This window comes from Acanthisitta chloris, unplaced genomic scaffold (genome assembly GCF_000695815.1).
Source record: "Acanthisitta chloris isolate BGI_N310 unplaced genomic scaffold, ASM69581v1 scaffold375, whole genome shotgun sequence".
NCBI lineage: Eukaryota > Metazoa > Chordata > Aves > Passeriformes > Acanthisittidae > Acanthisitta > Acanthisitta chloris.
The window spans coordinates 101,427-116,724 of NW_008672965.1; the positions used below are offsets into that span (position 1 = coordinate 101,427).

Below are 15,298 nucleotides of genomic sequence, written 5' to 3' on the forward strand. Positions count from 1 at the left end.
ACATAATCCCCTGTGAAAGGCAGATGTTTCCAGCTCCCAGGGCTGAAGGGCAGCAGGTCCTGGGGCCCTTCTATCTCACAGGGCTAGGATACCCTCCAAAAAAAGTCACGGAGCTGCTCCCATTTTTATAGAGCTCAGAAATGCATCTTTGTATTTCTCCTGCACTTCAAACTGCTCCTTTTAACCACCCTGCAAAATACTAGCAACACAGTCCTTGGAGCCTAGAAGTCACTGTAATGGGACTTCAGCTTTCAGAGACAAGACTTGCCTTTATTCTTGCAAGATCAGGTGAGGCAATATGGTAGGAATACAACAAAAGCAAGAGTTCACTGAAGAACCCAGTAAATTACTTCTGGACTGGTTAGACCTGTCTAGAAGAATCTACATCAACCTTTTTATTCTATTGCAGAAAGCATTAAACAAAGGTGGATTAAAATTTAGGTTATGAAAATAGCATTATGTAGATGTGATTTTGCAGCTAATTATTATTTTTTTAAAGACATATGCAGACATGTTAACCTTTTAAAAACCAGTAGGGCAAACTTAGCTCTTTAATTCCTAAATAAAATGTGGCATCACTTTGCATTATTTATCTCTGACCTTTAAATTCCTGTATCAAGAATTCAATTTTGTTTTCAATTAATATGTACTGAATCCTGGGCTGGCACATCATACAATAAGATTCATCTTAGGAGGACTATTTACAGACAAACTGCACTGGAAAAGCTAATTACATATTAGAGATGGGGTTGGCAGTACTACCTATTGTTTTATAATGTTGGCAAGATTTAAAAGAATGAACTGTCAGATGTCCTTCTCATGTTGAGAGGTAGATAGTTTTTAAGAAAAGCTTCTTTAAACAAAAGGAGGAAGTTCACCTATTTCAGGAAATAAAGCTAACCAAAATACCAGTTTTCTTATATCTCAAAACTATGATCATCTTATGTCAGTGATGAATCTATGACTGCTTCCCTTTGGAATCTTACTAGAAAACCCAAGAGACCATTGTGTGCTGCAACACACATACAGACAAGGACACCTGATGGAGCTTAAGTGACAAAAGGACACAGGTGAATGTATACCTAGAATGCAAACAAAGTCTGAATCCTCCTTAAGGTCCAATTTACAGACCACCTCAGGGCATTGATGTTATAAGCCAAAGCTACACTCTAGCATAATGTAAGATGAGGAGGCACCAAGAGGAAACACACATCAAGAGGAAGGAATAGCTAATTGCTTTCTCTCTGGAATTATGCTGGAGCTTTACTGGTCACAGTGGAACCATGGTAATCTGAAATGAAGTTTCTTTGCAAAGCTCCTCGACACGGATCTGTCACTAGTCCTAAACTGAAGTGAAGGGCAACCAGAGGGCAAGTGTTCAAATACTCAGTCAGATATCCAGATTCATTTCAGAAGAAAGAGTATTACAGAGATTAAATAAAGTAAAGAAAAAAATGTGATCTAGGCTAACGGTCTGTCAACTGCAAAGCTCTGAGCTCTTATCCAGACAGAATCCTCCACCTGCTGTTTACCTTTAACACTTGAACAGGCAAGGAATATGATGAGACAGAGTCAATGTTGTCAATCACATAATAGTACAGTTTCTTCTCCCTTATACACACTAAAAAGTAATGAAGATTTGATCCATGTTCTTCTTCCTTAATTTAACAGCAGCAGTGAGACCCAATGAAGACCACATGCATCATATTCCTGCCACACACAGAGCTGCTGCATTAGAACCACTAGCAGTGGTAGTGCCATCCATGATATTTCACTACTTTCCCCTTCCATGATGGAGAAAGGCCTATCATTAGCAGAAGGATACTTCCATCTAATAACTTGAAAGAAAAGAGGTGTTTATTTGCTTGTTTTATCCTGGTAACCCCTTTCTTTCACAAAATGGAACTAGGAGAAATAGAAAAGAGAAGTCTAATCTGTTTTTTAAGGATCAAGCTACTGAGTAAGGTTGTTGTTGGAATGTTGGTCTGCTTATATGGAAAATCGCCTTTTTTCAGAAAATCCCTTTATTTAAATTGAGAAACTTCTTTAGAACATCAAGTAGAACAAAAGAAATGAGCTCAGGTACAAAGATTTCCTAAAGAACCTCTGCTTGGAGGCTGCAACTAAAAACCCATGAGACACCTTTTTGGAGGTGTAGGGTGTGACTTCTTTTTGCCATCCGTTTGACCTGCGCACACCTCATCTCTCAGCACCGACCACAGATACAGCAGAAGGATTCTTTAGTTTCATAGGAAACAAACTCTTAAAAAAACCTCTCACAATGGTTTCATGCTGCATTTACAGCTAACAATACAGCCCTGTCAAGGCATCCCTCCCTCCCAGTGATTGATGGGAACAGGAAGGACAGCACCATAACTTGCCTGCCGTAATTCTGAAATAAAAGGAAAGGAATTATTCCACAGCTATGACACCTCTCCAATTTTCAAAACATAAATCATAGAGGTTTGATGAGCACAGATGCTTTCCAGCCTGTGTATACACTTACATAGTATGCATTTTTCATTCCCGTTTACTATCTGCTTACACAGGGAACAGAGCACTTCAACAATGTCAACAACTTTTTCTAAGTGCACTGCAGCTACAAATTACAGATCATTCATAAAATACGAGGCTAATGTTTATGATTAATTCCCCAAGTCTGGTGGTCTGTACTTGCACAAATACAACCCCTACTCCCAAACCTGCAGTGCTGCATCTGAAACTCTTGCAGAAATAAAGCTGACAAAAGAATCCCACTACAGTTGTCTCCAAAGCCCCTGTGATCTCACATGGATTCAAATGGCTAGGAAGCTGCAGATGGCAGAAACAACGTGAAATGAATGCAAAACACATAGCCTGGTTTGGTTGGTTTCCCTAAATTACTTTGATTCAGGCAATAAAATCTCACTAAAAGTAAAGTGTTAAATGAGACATTAACAGTGGGGTCATAGGTTAAAACCTGAAATTACTTCAGAAAGATCTATTTTGAAGACCACCAGGAGGTATCAAACATACTATCCTCTTCCCAAAACACAACTCTTATTAAATGTGTACATTGCACAGTGCCAGGACTCAGGCTGTCAACAGAATGACAGAGACACATTTGAATGACTGATCTCTGAGTTACCTAGATGGTTCCCCTCTCTAAAACAGTAATGATCAAAAGAAGCTGCCATCATCTATAATCTGCAATATCCTTTGACTGTTTGAAGCAATCACACCAGTTGGAGTCACACAATACATTCGGAAGATAAAACCAAAATGTTAAACTTGGTAATCATCTCTAACAATAAGCATATATCTGAATATGTTCTGGGACAGAAATCATGTCAGTCTCTATGAGTCAAAGACTTTGAGAAATATAGCCTAAAAATATACCGAAATGTCAGCCTAGGGATCTTCTTCTGCCAGTGTTGGTTTAACTGTACCTGTCCCATCCAACAGGCAACTCATTCAGCTTCTTTAAACTCACATTAAAAAAGCAATTGCTACTACTGTAGCACTAAACTATGAAAAAATCATCCCTTCCTCCTTCCTTATAAACCAAGACAGTGTGTATTCTAATCAGCAAGTGACTCAGACTTACATTTTCCTGAGGTTTGGCAATTTCTTGAAGAGTCCAATAGCTTCCAAAACAGAAATATCATTGTCATTCAGACGCCTGATAGGGACAAACAAAGAGATATTTAATAGTTCACAAATGTCTATCGATATATCTCTGTGACATACAGGGCTGCCACACAGAGTACCATGACCTCTGTGAAGCAAGGCACTATCTGCCATCTCTCTCAGGCTTCTACAGTTAAAAGAGTTTAGCTTTGAAGCAAAGGGAACATGGAAGAGCATCTGTAGTAAAAGCTCAGGCTGCCTTTAAGAGTGTAATGCCAAAGGACAGTGTCAGAATGCCTTCATCTTCCAATGCATGGGACAAGGAATTATTGACCTTATCTATTACACAACCTTGTTTGCGTGACTAAACCTCTCTCACGCATTCTGCTCCAGAAGATATGCAATTGGAGATATGCACCATGTAAACAGAAGGGATCTGATTTTGGGTCCTTTGCTATCAAAGCCTACTGGTCTTCAAAATTAATGTGAAGGCCACTGTCTTGGCAGGCTTGCGATGTAAGATTCTTTCTCTGAAGACACATAGCTCCATTTTGCTATGCAGAGTCTTTGCTGTGTTTCTAGATGTCTCATGTTTTTCTGTCTTAATTTCAGACCAACAATTTTATGGGGGTTTAGATAGAGTAAGTACAATAGATACAGTGCTAATACAAAAAGAAAATTCTCTTTGAAGGGGCTGCGAATGCACGAAAAGAACCAGATTCTTCAGTTACTAAGTAATAGGCATGTTTTCTCATACTCTCTTTAGCAGTATATTATGTTTAGAATTCTGAAGAATCTCAAAAATCAAATAATTTTCAATAAATTACTTTTAACTTAGCAATACATTAGTTTTAGTGAGAGCCATTTCAGCAGCACTGCTGAGATAGAAAGAGCTCCCGACCACAGATTTACTCAAAAGGGTTAAACCATTTCTTAAATAATATGACCAGATGCAAAGACAGAGGACTCCTAGGTAGACTGGAAAGCAACCACACAGCTTGGGCCAGAGAACGGGTCACATGTCAAGGGGACACCCAGAGGCACCGGCTGATGCATGGGGCCATGGCTCCTTTCTCATCCCCACAGCTGGCACAGTGCTAAGGACATGGGAGCTGTGGTGCTACTCTGAAATAAAATTCACTTCCCCTTTTCCCCAAAGGAATAAAAGCAGGAGATGCTTTCAATTGTCTGAGTCCCTTTCACAGCCTTTATGAAACAAGAAAGCCAGGATGCCCTGCTGAGCACACCCTGGGGAGCCACACTTACAGATCAGTGGTGTATTCAGGAAGATGACTGGGTAGTCGGGTGAGTTTTTGGTTAGAGCAGTCTACGATTGTTCCCTCGCAGCGACACTTCTCGGGACAGACAAGGTCCATGAAACACTTCCCGGTGAATTTACTTCTGTAATCCTCTGACCCTGCAACAAAAGGAAAATACATTCCAGCAAACAGTTGCTGATAACTGTAGCAATCAGAGATTTTATGGAATCTCAACACTGCCTCCTGCCAGCTCCCTGCTCCTGCACACAATACTTGCCAAGGATTTTTGCTCAGCAGCTTTTAAAATTACTCCCAAGATTAGCCTCTGGTTTTTCACTTCTCCCTTGATAGATTAATTCCTTGTCTAGCAAGCCTACCTGTTAAGGTATTCTCCAGCAAAGTCACATTTTTTACCATTTGGAATTTAGTCCAACAACAAGGAAAAGGCATCTCATGAAAGAATCCAAATGACAAAAGACTTTCAAAAACGTCATTAAAAATCCCCAAATGTTCAGACCTCATTATTTGAGCTATTTTTGAGAGCAATGTTTTATTAGAAAACCTTGTCAATTTTCCAACAATTAGATACCTTCATTAACTATGTTAAACAAACAGCAAAGGAAAGTAATGGCAGTTTAAATCATTTTCATTTTAATTAAGGAGCGGGTAGACCATAGTTAGTGAGAAGCACTCCCTGATGTCCCATTACACCATGATTGCCAGACCTCTTTGACTAGGTTTTTGACCCGTTCTAATGAAATGCTTTTCCAATTAGGCTCAGTGAACTAATCTGTCCTTTTCAGGTTTGTTTTTTCTCGTTTAATAACAGCGGGTTGGAAACTTGATCTTAGTGCTTCAAGGAACCAGGAGTATTAATAAATGTGTATGCAAGCAAAGTGTTGTCAAGCCCTGCCATGCAATTCCTGCCCACTCACTTTGCATTTTGTAATGGAAGCACCAGAACTGTCACAGGAACCTTGTGCAATGCCTGGTGATTGTAACTACCAAGAAGTATTTATTAACTTTTCCCAAGTTTTAAAAGTCAATTGCAAGGTGTTCTCAGGAAAAAGCTGAGCAAGTTTTTTAAGAATCTGAAACCAACAATAAAAACTTAAACCTGAGCTGAAATTTGTTTTTAGAGACTTGATGACATTCATCACCTGCTTCCCCTTCCTAGACTGATAAATACTCCACTGCTCATTTTATGATCACATACTATATACTGAAAGAAAAAAGAAGTTGCCTAAACCCACTATTATTTTAATTTATATTACACATTACCTCCACAGGGCGATGCAGTGAAAACAAGCAATTCTACAGGCAATCTAACATTTTGATTCCACAGACACACTTCGGTTTAGCTTTGTAATTCCGAACTGGATTATGAGAAGCTTGACATAGAGCTTTGTACCTTACCACTTCAGTGGTGCTAAATACTGTGCTGGGTTTTGTGCTTATTGTAAATTACACATCTAAAGTGTGACTTCACTGGCAGCACAGCACTCAAAATATTAGGACCACTGGGCATTTTAAAGCATTGTAAAAATACAGGCTTAGCCTTTCCCTCCACCATCATCATTTAAACTCTTATCCTTTTAAAACCCCCCCAACATTTGATTTCCAGTCCTAAATATTCTAAGATTGGTACTCAGCATGTTTGGTCATATATGATTCCTTGGAAATAATGCCAAAGATGAACAGTTATCAGGACCAGAGTTTATTAAAACTGCTGCAATTACAGTACACATTGAAAAACCCACCAACATTTTTCAGAGATCTGAGAGTGTCTTGGAGAAACCCAAATTAACTCCTGAAGAAGCACTTCTAATTTCCATAGTAAAAGCATTTGTTGACAAAATAATCACAAACAACATGAAATTACATAGGGTAAAAATTTATTATGTATAATTTTTAGTCTACTGATGGATACAAGATTCATTTCCCTATGGGAAAAAAGGGATGGGAAAGTAAGTGGAATGCTTAATGAAGGAGAAGAAGGAGTGTATTAACATTAGAGGGTAAAGCTCAGGGTTTAGGTTTATCTCAAGCTTTCTGGCAAAGTCAATAATGAATTCTACCACATTTTGACTTGGCAGTCCCAGTCTCCTGATGGCATACAACTTTCCAACTGCATCAGCTATGAGAAGTTGATGCTGCCTGGGCATGGGTCCACAGCCACCATGCTTGCAACAGGGGAAAGGCCTCTGAGCCCAGCAGGAGAGGAAGGGAGCAAACATCACCTTCATACTTTTTGTTCTTTCTCTCTCTCTTTTTAATATTTTTTCCCCTCTGAGTGAGTTTAAATAAAAGTAACCCAGGGAAGCACTGAATCAAAGTTACCAATAGCTCAGCAAGCACTGTCATCTGTTAGCTCGTGAGAGCACCTGCCAAAGACTAGATAAAATTTACTGTTTGACCTGAGCCCTGAGATCACTTGGACAGGTGGCTGCTCTATTAAGATATTCCCATCTGGGATAGCAATGTGAAATTCAGCCATCTGCTTGCAGAATTGTTTAAGCACATATATCCATTTCTGCACATGAGGCTTTATCAGTGTGTGGCTGCAGGGCTGAGGGAACACAACAGGACTCAGGAAGCACAGTGAGCCATCACATACATGCAGTACTTCTTGCACACTACAGAATCACCCATGGGAAGCCATGGAAGAGATGCAGGACAGAACATGACATGGGAGTTCCTGGTAATTTCCAGAATTAGGAAGAATTAAGTTGGCTATAACAAGAGTGGCCAAGGCAACAGCAGGGCCTGAGTTTAACTGAGGGCAGTTGTGGTTATTTGAATTGCTAGTTACTCTACAACATTTTCATTTCACAGCCTATGTGACACTACTATCAGGTACTAGGGCACTGTGATTCCTCATCATACAACAAATACACACGACATCTTCATAAAACAAATACACATGACATTCTGCTAACCAGCAGTACTGAGATGAAGCACATTTCCAAGTGCTCAGAAATTTCATGTGCCTTTCTGACACACATATGGAGAAATTAAGCAAGGGAGAGAAAGATCTTTCTGTTCTAATCTTCTTTTTGTTTAGCAGACCTAAGTTCAGTTTCTAAAACTTAGCTTCCCCCAAAGGACTTAAAAGGAGTGCTAGATGATCTGTTCTGCAACAAATCAAGCTGTCTCGACAGGGGCTTGAAAACTGACCTAATACATTAATTCTATAAAATGATCCAACTGCCTCAAATTTGTATCAAAAATATGACCACAGATCACTTGGTCTAAAACTTGGACAAAAAAACCCAGGAACCCCAACTCTTACTTCTTCATGCAACCATGAAATCATAATTCTCATTTTAAAAAAAGGAGGTACATTGTTTGTCATAATTTCATATCACTAGTGTTAATTCTTATCAGGGATTACAAATAAAGTCTAAGAATCTCACATGTCCTTCTTCTAAGGGCTCCACAACAGTTATGTGACAAATCTGCAAGACAAGGCAGTATTTCAGTGTAAGAAAACTTCTGCATGAGGCTGTCAAAGTCCTTTATGAATAGGTGTCATTATCTCTATGTAGGGGGGAAGTTAGGGAGAAGTATTTTAAAGATCTTATCTAAGCTGTCAAAGCTAAAATGGCCCATTTAGATATGCTGACTCAGCTTTGTGCCATGGAACTATTGGATAATAGCATTTTCATACAGGGTGTGTTACCCATGTCATTTCAAGAGATAAAAGATAATGCTTTGCAGACTCTTCTGAAGCTTTTTTTTTGCAGTCTAATTCTTCAAATGCACTGCCAGTGCATTAAGATTGCTCAGATCAGGTCCAGAGTTACATTAAGCAGCAGGTCTCTTGTTACAGAAACAGCATCCAAAGGGTACCTCACATAGCAGGACTCCCTGGACAGCTCAAACACACAGATGCAGTTTAAATTATTTATCAGGTAAGAAGACAAAAGTGATTTTTCATCTCTGTAGGTATGGCTGGAATCACCCTTGAACCATATTAACCAACAAAATGCCCTAACTTTTTCATTGCAAGAGCAATTAAACAGATTAATTACTTAGAAATGGTTATTGTGCATGCAAGCCCTCAGGAAAGTCTGTCACAAACATCACCTGGGCTCCCCACACAGTGCCCAGGAGCCTGGTTAAGCAACACTTCACCTTGTTCATTTTTCCTGGGAGAAAAGGGGAATCTCTCACCTTTTGATGCTTCTGAAACCAGCAGAAGTATCCCAGCATGCCATGCGGCAGGGAGTATGCAGCCTTCCATGGTGCTTGACAGAACCATGTTCAATTTGTATTGTTCTACCACATGGTTAGATCAAGCACAAAGGAAAACCCCATGAACAGCCAGAGTCAGAGTTAGGCAGCGCCAAAGAGAGAAGAGCGTTGAGAGGAAGCAGCATGGAGAAGCACAAGCTGAAGGTTCACGGAGAGCTGCTCTCCACTCCACCCATGCAAAAAGGTGCTGGATACAAGAGGTCATCCTTTATGCTACAACTGCAGGAACACCCTGGAGCACAATTGGGGTTAGTGTACACGAACAGAGGCCAGGTGGATTCAGAGACAGAACTGACACAACAGGAAACACTACCAAAGGACTGCAAACAGCTCCTTCCAGCAAGGATGTGCAACTTCCACCACACAGTGAATGCCCATTCTGTGCTGCTTTTTATTACTTACTCTCTCCTGGTGTCTCCTTTCAGTATAAATGCCATGTTGGTTTGCTCCATTTATTTAAATGCAGTCTTAGAAATACCACAGCCCATATTAATAACAGCAGATTCTGAGCTGATGGCCAAGCTCTGGCATTAAATGCTCCCCAAGCACCCTTTGAGCCTGATTTCAACTCCCAGAGCCCTTTCATGCTGGAGGCACTTACATTGACAATCTGTAATTGCTTTTCTTTTTTCTGGTTTCATCTACACTTTACAGCAAGGTAGCACACATGTGCTACTACAGACATATAAAGTGTTTTGTTATTCTGTTTTTTGGCACATTTGTTGGGTTCTGTACGTCATTGGCTCATGGAAACTAAGCATTCTCTCTTTCTGACATTATTTCAAACAGCTTTGCTTCTTGTAACTCCTTCCTGCAACTTTGACACATAAAGCAGAGCATTGAGTTTTGGCTTGACTGCTCCCACCGAAATAAAACTCTCACTGGCTTTAGTGTCTGCAGAGCTATGCCAGTGGGCAGTGCTTTTGAAAGTCACATCTCAAATGTTCTTGCAGGATTCACAAACGAGAGAGGAAATGTCTGTCCTCTGCAACTGCTCACAACATTTTGCTGGACTTCAGTGAAGGTCAATGCTTGTGCTTTTAAAAACATATCACTTTCCTTAGTAAGGGGTTTGCACTGCCCAAAGAACAAAGTCAGCATCGAGCAGATTATTCATTGCCTACATGGAGAACAATGCAAATACTTGAGAAGAGATGACAGATAACACAGTAAGGCTCTTTGCTTCACCATTTTGCCATGACCCAGCATTTTTACACAGAAAAGTCATCACATAGTTACATGGGAATTCCAGAAAATAAGTACAGTGTTAACTCAGTCACCCCATACCGTGGGCTTGGTACAGCAATGAAAGTAAGACAATTTGATTTACTAACTTCACAATCTAAGAAACTAACACAGCTTTTTAGGGGAACCTAGCAGAGTAAATCTTCAATCTCCACAAGATGTTTAACCAGCCAGGGTCCAAACTGATATAAACATGAGATTATTAATTTTCTTTTGTGACTCATTCAATGTGGCACAAAAAGGCATTAATTTTCTCCCCTGATTAATTCAAACTATGCATAACCCTGGAACCCACACCACATTTATTTAGAAATTATATCTATAACTGGCATTCCCTTTCTATGGCTCTACTGAAGAAGGATGCAGAGTTCTGTATCCTTAGTCCTACACTGGTTTAGCACAGCAGTGATTCTGGCCTTGGCTCTTCAAATAAATTCATCCACAGTAGTCTGTTAAGCAATGACAAGTAACAGTTCATACCTTCTACACACTTTCATATTATATACTGATTTACAGTATTAAGTGGAATATATGTAATAAACTCAGTAATTTCAGTGTCAATGAACTCTTTCAGTCCTACTAGAAACAAATGCAGTCAGAACTCTGCAAACGTCGTCCTGAGAAACCTCATGAGAATATTTTGAACAAGTCTCTATTCCTTTGCTGCGCTAATTAAACACCACTTACAATAACTGCCTAAGCTAATCATCAACTGCAATGAACAAGAGGTACCAGCACACAAAGAAAAGTCTGTCAAAACTCTAATTTATGTCCCTAGAATACAAGAGAGGAAAAATACCAGGAAAACACACTGTTTTGTAAATTACATTTTCAAATAAATTCCATAAGCCTTTGGATGTACATAAGATCATCCTGCATAAATGTTTGCAAAAAAGAAGTTGAAAAATGAATGGTCATATCTCCAATTATTTGCCAGCTTTCATGAAACCCTTCCCTTTAGATACCCTCCACATCCAAGCTGCACTGTATGGTTTGCTCTTAGTATTACTTCACTTCTCGTAATCCAAGCTCTGTTAATCAGTCACCAAATCTGCAGTTTGCTAAGAATTTGTATCTAGGACCCTATTTTTAACCATCCCATCAAGCTGTTACGCCTCAGGAGACTGCTGCAGCCCCGAACAGTCAGCTGAAAAATTTATTGTCCAATTGCAGGCACCAACATTCTTGCACTGGTTTTAGCTGACTAGCTGTCTTCATGCCAGAGCCTCTCCAATTATTTTCTTTATCCTATTCAAGTGACCACTATACACACAAAAAAGTGCTGACTTAGCATCTCTGGTAAGTGTTGCTCAGCTTAATCTCAACACATGGAATGGCAATGTGAGAGAAGAGGACAAACTTTGTGCTGCCTTAGTTTCTGAGGTTACAAAAGTAATCAATCACTCAGCTTTCTGCTATAGTTATGAAGACACTTCCAGAGGACAATTTGGATCTCTAGTGGGGAATCTATATAGCTCTGTACTCTGGCTACATGGGGAATCTAGGACAACTATGTTATTTGGATGCCTAATGATATGGATGCATCTGTGACTCAACATTCATCCTCCCTCTTTTCATTGCCTCTCTACTATAATTGCAAATAGGGATGTTGGCAGGTAACAAAGCAGTTCAGATGTTTAGTCTTTTTGAAGACTACTTCAACTCAAAAATAAAATGAGGCACAGCCTAAAATAAACTTTATAACTGGAACACGTCAATTTACTTTCTTGCTAAGAACCACACTCTCTGCCAAAGAGACCCACCTGTTTTGTGTTAAGCTTATGCTTCCTTGAGTGAAATGGTTTCTATGCTGCCCACTTTTCCTTCACTGCTGCAAGAGCCTCTCACCACCACGTTCATCAGGAGCTAGTGATGGCTTAGAGTAACTGACACAAATATTAACATAAAGATCTGAATTGCTAACAAAAGCATACAGAAAAGAGAGGGCTATAATCAGTATCCAATACAGCCAAATTAACAACAGGAACACGTGTGCAGTACAAGGGAATTTAGCTCCATTACTGTTAGCCATAGCAGTTGTACTGTGTTCTCTAATGACTTCAACTTCAGAAAGATTTTATGCAAACCAAAGCTCATATATACTCAGTTAGAGTGTACAGTGAAAACTTCAGGTTCATAATATGAATTCAGTCTAGGATTTAATGTGCAGGAGATCTGTTCCTGTTAAACAGCCTTCCATTCATATAGAACTATTCTTATGTACAACAAACATATCCTCAATTCTGGTATATTTAGAGAGTTTCTGAAGGTACTTTTTGCTGAACCTTTGTGTCTTTCAGGGGGACAAAAGGGTAGAACACATTTAACTGAATGAAAGCCAAACACATACAAAACAAACCACAAAACACAGACAGAAATCTGAATGGAGTTCATTTTCCAGTTGTCCAAATCATAGGCAGTGTTTCTCATCCCTCTCCCTTACTCCAAGATTTCCTACTTACATGAGAAGACCTAGAGCATCCTATGCAGGACTGCTACTCCCCACCTCTGTCCCCACCAGCATGGAGAAACCCACAGGCTGTCAGGGCTTGGTGCCTGCTCAAGCAGGAGCTGCTGGAGACCTACACACCAAGGACAGGATTGTCATGCATCCCCAAGCACCTGTCCCTGTAGCACCGTAACGAGGCAGACAGAAGCAGGTGGATATAAGTGCCTTCCAACAAACAAAATGCTAAGGGCAGAAAGATGAATACATGGTCTGTAAATGACTATTTGCTTACTAAAAATGGAAGGAATTTGTAAAGTTTTCATCAGAGTGATTGGAGAATTGTGGCAACAACTGGAGAGTGTTTCAATCAAATAAATTATATAAGATCTGGACTAAATTCACCTACCTTTTATGACTTTTAAACACTGGTTGAGGAGATTGCACCTTCCAGTTTGAGAGCTCAAATTGCTTAAATAGTGTTTACATATCACTAAGAGAAGAAAAGGGGATAACCCAGGGGGACCAAGTGACATGAAGTGCATGAAGTGCCATAGGGGCCAGACAAGTAGTCCTGATGTGCAGCATGTGCTCCCCTGACTCCATCCACTGCAGTTCTGTGCTTCTAAGGGTGCAACAATGCAGAGAAGAGAGAAGGAAATTTCAGGTGATTACAAGTAACAGCAACTCTGTTCCAAAGCAGACAGGTAACCCGAGGAAGGTGAGTATGTATGAAGACAGAGACTGGAAAAAGACACACAGAGAATTAAAAGAAAAACTGCAATTAGTGAGAATAGGTTTTATCAAATACCTTCAAAAATTATGACTGGACAAAACCCAACTACATTACCATCTAATAATAGAGGATAACATGAGAGACATGACACTAGCCCTAAATAAGCAAGCTCTGGATCCATAGGTACCACAAAGGCTGACTTTGCTTTGGTTTGGGTTAACAAGGAGTAGTGTCCAAAAAGGAGAGACTAGTGCTGACAGATGGTTCATTGTCCTCCAACTTTCCCCTGTGCTTTTGATTGTACAGCACTGTCTGGAACTGAAGTAACTAATTGAAGTCAGTAAGATACAACATATACCCTGATGCAGGAGGAAGCAGGAAGAAAGGTTTTGTTCATACTATTTCAAATAGTGATCTTCTTTATAAGACTCTTATTTCTAAGAATTAGAAGATACAAAGCTTTTGTGATGTGGTGTTTGTAGATACACATATGCTTTGATCATTATCAGAGATCGTTTGTGTCAGTACAGCAGGTGGAACTTTCATTGCTTTTGAAATACACAATACACTGAAAAATGCAAACATATCACAGGGAAAAATAGATATGCAGCTGAATACAAGGGCAATTCTTTCCAAAAGCTATTTTATACACAGTGTCACACAGCAATCAAGGATCCTGCCAACTCTTCAAGTGACAATAAGCTACCACAGAGACAACACAATCTGCTCATAGCTTCATTTCCCCTCTTCCTAAAGCCCAGTGCTGCTTTAGAAAACAAAACTGATGTATAGTGAACTTAATCAAACACTACTGTGCAGACATTTGTGTTCTGTTTTCCTGTTATTCCTACTAAGAATGGGAGCCTCCAGTGACTTAAGGCTGGCAAGCACTGTTGGATCCTTAGGTGGTCAGAGTGGGCAGATGCAGCCAAAAAGAAAATGATCATCAGAATTTCACTGATGCCACTGAAAATGACAGTATTTCCCTTTTTTAAACTGGAGAGAATTAGTCACAGCCTGTTCCTCCAATTTCTCTTTCAAGATAAAGTCTCAGAATTTTTTAGTCCAAGATTCTATGGCTGTGGGGAGACAGCCGAGCAGGGGGGAGGTTTATTATTACTATTTTGATGCATCACATTAAATAGAAAGCAGAAAATCATGGGAAATAGTATCTATTGCAATATGATGCTTAAACATATTTGATGGTATATTCAACAGCTTTGCCTGTCTCACAGCCCTGGGCAAAAACATGCCCCTTTCCCTGCTGTTCCTTCATTTCATGCTATAATGCTTCCAATTCTCCTTTTAAAAAGAATTATGTACATTATCTACCTGTTGCACAGAAGCTCCTTCCCATGGTCACTCATAACCTTTGCAGATGTTGCTCATTGTTATCAGTAAAAGCTTGAGTCATTTGGTTCTGGGAGGAAATAGCCTCTGGGAAAAGTGCCTCGATGATCAATTGCAAAAAGAAGGCAACTACTTCTTGCTAAATACTATTTAAAAGGATGGTGAGGAGCTGGAATGAAAGCTGAAGGAAACAGTGTGCAGAATAAATGTTTCTAGGTCTGTTGTTTTTCTTTTAATATGCTGCATAGTTTTGTCATCCAGTTTCATTTAATTATCAAACACAGTTCTATTTAACCCATCTGCATCTCTGAGTGTGTCCTCCCGACATTACCTTCTTTATGTTCCTCTACTGTTTCAGACTGATTAAACTTCAAACACCTCAGCTTTTCTCCCCCA

The 15,298-nt window shown here is 39.7% G+C and overlaps 1 protein-coding gene across 1 annotated transcript in view; it reads right to left on the reverse strand.

Annotated features, from left to right (window-relative positions):
- Positions 1 to 15,298, reverse strand: part of SLIT3 (slit homolog 3 (Drosophila)) — a gene marked incomplete at both ends in the record, with an annotated part of 216,259 nt that overhangs the window by 91,023 nt on the left and 109,938 nt on the right. Inside the window, 2 exons of the mRNA XM_009074707.1 lie at positions 3,587 to 3,661; positions 4,876 to 5,026. Of these exons, the coding sequence (XP_009072955.1) occupies positions 3,587 to 3,661; positions 4,876 to 5,026 (226 nt within the window). The remainder of the gene's footprint in view (positions 1 to 3,586; positions 3,662 to 4,875; positions 5,027 to 15,298) is intronic.